Source organism: Plasmopara halstedii (assembly GCF_900000015.1).
Source record: "Plasmopara halstedii genome assembly, contig: Scaffold_614, whole genome shotgun sequence".
Taxonomy (NCBI): domain Eukaryota; phylum Oomycota; class Peronosporomycetes; order Peronosporales; family Peronosporaceae; genus Plasmopara; species Plasmopara halstedii.
This window is the reverse complement of record NW_020187532.1, coordinates 1,253,321-1,260,620: the sequence shown is the minus strand read 5'-3', so window position 1 is coordinate 1,260,620 and position 7,300 is coordinate 1,253,321. Positions and strand designations below refer to the sequence as shown.

Here is a 7,300-nt window from a genome sequence, read left to right as displayed (position 1 = left end):
CACGCTGCTGGTGCAGCTCGCCTTCCTCGTCATCCCATGCGGGAAAAGGGGTGTCAGAATCGTCGTCGACCAACCCCACATCCTCAACGAGGTCGTTTGTCACTAATAGCGTGCGTGGAGCGTGACGCTTGTGCTCATTGAGCGTAGGATATACTTTCCTCGGTGCTGCGGACGCACCGTCCGACATCGCACCGCGTGCGGAAGACAAAGTTGGGCTCTGCCCGTACTTGCTGTCAGAACCAGCGAGACCTGGTGATTTTTTTTTCGTGTCGTAGACACAGGGATCATTGAGCAAGGATGTTCTTAAATTCCAACAAATTGAGTTGCAGTGTCTAGCGGACACGCAAGCCTCGTTGAGGCAATAATCGATGGGAACTGTAAATGTTCTCAATCTTAATGGGGGAGGGTGTAACGGGGTTACACGTACCCTGGTAACATGAGGGGGTGTCACACGATATGTGCATGGTTTGACTGCACTCAAACAAGAATACGGCATGTAGCTAGGTAGCCAGTAGTTATGCATGTATTTAGATTAGACTATATATATTTAGGAAAATTTAAACTTTTCAAATTAGCAAAGAAATAAAGTTCTGGATTTCAAAACGAAGAGTCAAACAGCCTTGAGAAGGCAATACTTACTCTTGGAGTAAGCGGATTGCGATTCGCTAACTCATACTTAGTTCTTGTAAAGAACGAAAGGTCGGTGACCTTAAGTACGCTTCCTCAAGCGCTAAGCTACGGCAGCCCCGCTGCAGGAATGCCCATCCACAGACCAACAGTTATACGGAACGCATCAATCGCGTGATGCACTTGCAGGGGGCGGGTGATTTTGTACCCCTTGTGGCGAATAAATGAAGCATTCCGCTTGTAGCCTCTGAAATAGCGTTCAAAACACGACTATAATCTAATCAAATGCGCGATGTGCTTTCTGGGGAGAGTAGATGCACTTATATAGACATAAAAGCTTAGCGGTATTCCGCCATCCTGTTCGAGGAGTAAGGCAAAGCCCAATTCAGTGTAGCTAGAATTGTAAATGACTGCATTTTCCACGCGAGGCCTTTTTTATGCGAGTCATGGAATGGCTTCGCTTCGACGTGTATCATTAATTGAGTTTTAACTGCTCAAACGTCTTTGATGCTTATTTTAGCGAAGACTTCCTACCCCTCCCGGGTATACGCAGAGTCGAGCAGTTCCCACAATCAAGTTACGCTCGGCCTTGTTCCAAGTCCGAGACTTGCTTGAGTAGCTGTATTAGCAGGCTAATGCATAAAAGTATAGCTATTTCCAGCATGAATCAAGAGGGTTAAAGGTGCCCGTCTCGACGCTGACGTATGCTCACGTATGAAATTTGTGAAGTCAAGCAGTTTGCGACGGTTTGGATTTGGACGTTTTGCTTCTCACTAGATGAATTTTCAAGAGATAGAAACATGGGGAACATATGTTGACATGCTACTTTGACTCTGTTCCGTTCACTTTGTAGTTACTTCTACTGCTAGTAAATCCCGTTCGCTTACTAGTCAGCCGCCGTCTTCGCCAGTGCAAGGATAGTAAAACGCACCTCGCCTTCGTCCCTGGCCATAAATTTTTTGATGACCTGACAAGCGTCCTGAGAATAATAAGAGACATCAGGAATTTATTTTTTTGTAGAGACGAAAGAAAAGCGGGGGACCATCTCTACCTGGAGGACGGTTTCCGGACTCGACGGTCCATGATTAATCGGACGCTTTTTTCGTCCATCCAGTTCATACAAATGTCCATCCACGCAACTGACAGCATCGAAAATCCCACATATAAGTCACATCTATAGAGCTGAAAACATTGGACAAGGCGCACCTAAAGCATACAAAGTGTGTATTTATGGGATCGTCCACACTTTCCAGTTGCTATTTTCAAAACAGTAAAATTAAAGCATTGAAAGATAAAGGAATCCAAAATAATTACTAAAAGATTTCAAGTCTTACCTCAGACTGTCCGGCCACCGCCGCACTACTGTGAGTTTTCTCCAACTATTATACGTGATAAAGAATAAACATGCCGTCAAATTTACTTCTTCAATAAATTGTGTCACAGCATAACCTCGTCGTCTTTCTCCAAATATTGGGCGATCTCCATGGGCGTTTTCGTTTCGGTTTCATGAAAAAAGTTGTCAAGATAACTTCCAGGGTCTGCAAATGGCACATTAAAAACAATTTAACATTGAGAGCTCATGGCAAGAGTAACAACCACAACTTACGAAGTTGCACCAGGTGACGCACGTTGCCAATGGCATGCAAGATACCCACCGTACCGCATGCATTGCCTTCAATATAAAGTAAAAAAATATCACAATCAATTTATCGTATTGTTGTTTGATATCCAACTAAAATGCGCCTTTACCAACAGTCTGGCGCATGTAATAGACGTTAGGAGAAACTATTTGTCCCTCCTTTTCAATTCTAGCTGCTTCCTCTTTATCCGCTTTTTCTGTCTGATACACATCAGTTGCAATGATATGATATTCAGTATAACAGGACAAGACAACTATTACGTACATGAGGTTTGATAGGGAAGAGCATTATCACAGCCATAACTGGAGTTGGCACTGTAGCGAGTGCCCACTCCTCAGTACTCAACACATCATAAAAGCTGAATTGAGACGTAGGAAACCCTAAATTCTTCGCATATGAGTTTATGACTTCGGGATTTGATTCCAGCGGAAACCAGCGCTTGTGCTTGCTTTTCGTATCACTCATTTTGTAAAGATTTGAAGCTTTTTTTATTTTTCAGAAAAGATTATACTATTCTTGACTATATATGATCGGATAAGCCAGGCGATTCTTAAATCCTTATGAAAGGTCATGATAATTTGATTAGCATTGCTTTATCCAAGACTTTATCTTCCGTGTCTTAGATGACTGAAGTAATCCAACAAAATGCATATATTTCATGGGATGGAAGCGTGGAACGTCGAGTGTGTCCATTGGCTACTTTTGGGTCTCGAGAGCCACAGAAGCTACACGTTCGTTTGGCTTGTGCTGATCCACCACGTGCTGACCAGCTAGAACTCAAAAACGCAGAAGAATTACAAGGAGCCATTGTATTGGTGGTACGAGGAGGCTGCAGCTTTGTGCACAAGGCTAGACTTTTACAAAGAGCAGGTGTAGTAGCCATGTTGCTGGCCAACAACACAAGAGAGGAACCTCTCGCAGCTTTCACGATGGGAGAATCACCTGATGATATAACTGATAGCAAAAAGATTGAAAAAGAAGAAATTACGATCCCTTGTATGATGATGTGCTTGCGTGATGTTCGAGAGCTATTTCAGAAATTTCCACCATCCGTGAAGCATGGAGAGATTCTTTTAGAAATTCCACATAGAAATGAAAAAGTTGATGCTGTAGAGACTTACATTCAGATACCAAGAGAACTATACGATTCACCAGAGGATGGAATGAGATGGAAATCAATTAAACAGACCACATCATCGCTATTAAAGATGCTGGAGCCGCACCACATGGCAAACTCCAGCGTCAAAGAGGCTTCAAGTCGTGAAATTGGTGGTAAAACTAAGGTGCCAGAATCAATCGAAGTTGGAACGATCAAAGCAACTACTCGAGAAAAGCAGCCACCGCTGCTTGCATTTGTCCAGTGGGCAACAAGTGCGCTCGAGTACGAGATTTGCTTTGCTCCTCTAGCAGATTTTTGCTCCACAAGTGCTGGTGCATCATACTCAGGCAGATTAGTGGCATCTGATCCGCTCGTCGCCGATCGACCTCTGAAGAATGCAGAGCAGTTAAGTGGAGCTATAGCTATAGTACGACGTGGGGGATGCTCGTTTCCTGAGAAAATTGCACGAGTGCAGCATGCTGGAGCTGTTGCTGCAATTGTCTGTAATGATGATGAAGAAGACTTGGATGCTGCCTTTGTCATGAGTGTTGACCATATTGATGCCGCCGACGCCACACTTCCAGCTGTGATGATTCCGCACAAAACATTCTTACGGCTTCAAGCCGTCTTGAATGTCACGACCGCAAGGATTTTATGTATGGCTGGTCAAGCGGCCGATGGACTTTTAGAGCTAAATGGAACATCGGTCTCGTTTCGTTCCTTGCCTATGCCAGTTCCACAAGAATATTTTTATAGGAACAAAGAAGATAGCGCTGTTGCTGACAAGACTACTTCTCATTTTGACTTTGTCTTTCATCTACATCAGGCTTGTCGTGATGGAGACCATGCTGCCTGTCAGCGAGTGTTGGCTAACTTTGAGGGAAAGAAGGAAAAACACCAAGTAATCAACTCGTCGTGCCCATCCACTGGTTTGACAGCACTACACCATGCATGTGCAGGTGGAAATGATAATGTGGTGGAGTTGTTGCTTTCCCTTGGTGCGATTCCCAATGTTCTTGATCTGGCCATGCGGACGCCATTGCATGTTGCATGCGCCGAGAATAACGTAAAATGCGCACGTTTGCTACTTCGGGCAGAAGCATCATCTCAGCAAGTAACTTCAGCACTTTATAATTTAGACGATAAGCACGACAGCTTACCAGCACGACGGACTATTGGTGGACGTACTGCTCTGCATGATGCTGCTCGTGCTGGTTCATCGGAGTGCGTGGAACTATTACTTAGTGCCAATGCGCGAGTCGAACAAACATCTGATGAAGAGAGCAACACCTTCGTTTTCCTTGGCGTGAGTGCGAAAGACTTAGAAGGGAATACACCACTCCATTTGGCGTGTGCAAATGCTCATGCTGAATGTGCTTTTTATCTCGTGGCAGCCGGAGCCGATGTCAATTGTAAGGACTTAACTGGACGGTCACCTCTTTTGCTAGCTTGTGAGGAAGCTAACGATCCCGATAAAGAAGTTGTGTCTGGCCACATTATCAAAAAGTTAATCAAAGCTGGAGCAAGAATCGAAGATTGCGACGATAGGAGTCATACGAGAAAGGATGGAGGCGACTACAAATTACTTCTAGATCGAATCGAGTCTTCAGATCTTCGACGTGACTTAGAGATGTTGTATCTGCGTTATGAAGTCCGATTTGCAAAACAGAAAAATTCAGAGCTCGAAAAGCAGAACGAATGCTTGACGAAGAGCATCGATGAAATAAAAAATGAGCTTAGTAACCTTCACGAAACATTTCGAGAGCAAGAAGATAAATTCCAGCAGCTTCAATCGCAGATACAGATGAATCTGCAATTTCGGGCTGATTGCGACCATTTGAATATCTCAAGTATCGACAAATCACTATTGAACCCACTCCTCACTAAAAGTTCAAAAGAACCGGCTGTGAAAAGTGATGAAGAGTTGGCACTCGATGCAGCCCTCGTCCGAGATTTGGGTAAAAAGTGTCTTCGTCAGAATCAAAATGTGCTGGCTGTAAAGTATTTTGAACAATCACTAGAGCTAATGCCCCTTCCAGGTGTACACCGACTCTTAACTACTGCTCAAAACACTCATAATGTCGAATCAAACGATCCACTGGAGAAAAAAGCTTTTGCCGATACTGCGACGTGCATGAAAAGCATGTCATTGACACCTGCGATGGCACCAACGTCGCCAACTGCGAAAAATGCCAAAATTCAGAAATTATTAGATATTGTTCGCAACACGAACTTAACGCCTGAAGCACATGCAATGCTAAATAATGAGCTGAATTGGCTCAATACGCTATCCGATGATGCGGAGTTTGCGCATGCTTGTCGCTGGACGGATTGGCTAGTAACACTTCCGTGGGAAGATACCAACATTGGCTTGCAAAACAATATTCGGCATACTGTAAAGCAAGTCAAAATTCAGCAATCAGATGATATTGATGTCGGACGTCATGAAATTGAAGCTGTGCGTATCATACAGCGTTCATACCGTAACTTTCATGCAGCTCACTCTCGAGCTCGAGAATTAGCAGCAAGAAAGATACAAGCTTGCGTTAGGAGGAACCTTGATAAAGATGAACAGCATTTGAAAGCTCCTTTTGAGCAGAATTATTTCAACGGAGCTTCGATTTCGAAATTGGATTACATAAAAGTCATTGACCCCTTATTAATAAAAAAGTTACCGCGTGAATACGACGTCGAGGAGCTTGTCATCGGCAAAATTTCGTCAAATTGCAAAAACGACACCGCCGGAAGTGCTGACGGAGACAATCGTATCGTTCAGTTGGTCAAATGTGTAGAAGCACATGCAACGGCAATGTATAGAACAAAAAACGAAAACAAGCAAGCTTTTTATTTTGTATGGACCCGCTGGGGAGAAAATTTGGACAAAACGTGTGCAGGCATTTTGAGTGGACCTTACGAGAATCAACAAGACGCTAAACGTCGCTTTCATCGGATCGTTTGCGAGGCGAAAACAATCACTCAATCGGCGTAAACTAACAATTTTCACTCGGAACTTAGTTTTGAAATACAACGATTCAGTTTTTCTAAAGATTTCTTAAAAGTTGGTCTATGGAAGCTTCTTCGTAACCTGCCTACACATTTTGAGTACTCCTGTAACCGAGTCCAAGAGTAATTATTGCCTTCTCAACCCTTCGGCTTAAATTCAAAACTAATTTTTATTTATTTATTACCCTAATTTTAAAGGTTTAGATTTTCCTATATCGCACTGTCCGACATTGCACCGCGTGCGGGAGACGAAGTTGGAATCTGCCCGTACTCGCTGTCAGAACCAGCGAGACTTGGTGATTTTCGTGTTGTAGACACAGGGCTCATTGAGCAAGGAAACTGTTAAATTCCGACAAATTGAGTTGCAGTGTCTAGCGGACACGCGAGCCTCGTTGAGGCAATGGAACTGTAAATACTCTCAATCTTAATGGGGGAAGGTGTAACGGACGTACCCTGGTAACAGGTGTGTGTGTCACACGAGATAGGCATGGTGTGACTGCACCCAAACAAGAATACGGTATGTGGCTAGGGAGCCAGTAGTTATGCATGTATTTAGATATTACTATATATATTTAGTATTCCGCAGCACCGAGGGATGTATATCCTAGGCTCAATGGACACAAGCGTCGCGCTCCGCGCACGCTATTAGTGACGAACGACCTCGTTGAGAATGTGGGGTTGGTCGACTACGAGTCTATTACCCCTTTTCTCGTATGGGATGGCGAGGAAGGCGAGCTGCACCAGCAGCGTGATACGAGCCCTGCTCGCGCCTTGCGAACCCCATGTCCGTTCCCTGACTTCTCGTCAGCTGAGGGATGTGGTGTAATCAACAATAACCTCGACGGGGAACAGAAGCGCCAGCTTGAAGCTGCCCATAAGGCGGCTCGAAAGCGCGCCCATCCACGGTCGGACATTGACCCTCGTGTGGAAT

General features: G+C 44.4%; 2 protein-coding genes across 2 annotated transcripts; one reads left to right on the top strand and one right to left on the bottom strand.

The window, feature by feature from the left end:
* Positions 1–1,486: 1,486 nt before the first annotated feature.
* On the bottom strand, positions 1,487–2,732 carry PHALS_12284 (ubiquitin carboxyl-terminal hydrolase isozyme l3-like; the record flags this gene model as incomplete). Its single annotated transcript, XM_024727807.1, has 9 exons — positions 1,487–1,492; positions 1,559–1,606; positions 1,679–1,766; positions 1,834–1,883; positions 1,962–2,006; positions 2,077–2,165; positions 2,234–2,299; positions 2,377–2,467; positions 2,532–2,732. The coding sequence occupies 9 exons, from the start codon at positions 2,730–2,732 to the stop codon at positions 1,487–1,489; spliced, it is 684 nt and encodes a 227-aa protein (XP_024578346.1).
* Positions 2,733–2,890: 158 nt separating this feature from the next.
* On the top strand, positions 2,891–6,355 carry PHALS_12283 (Ankyrin; the record flags this gene model as incomplete). Its single annotated transcript, XM_024727806.1, has 1 exon — positions 2,891–6,355. One exon carries the CDS (start codon positions 2,891–2,893, stop codon positions 6,353–6,355), a length of 3,465 nt encoding a protein of 1,154 aa, XP_024578345.1.
* Positions 6,356–7,300: the final 945 nt, after the last annotated feature.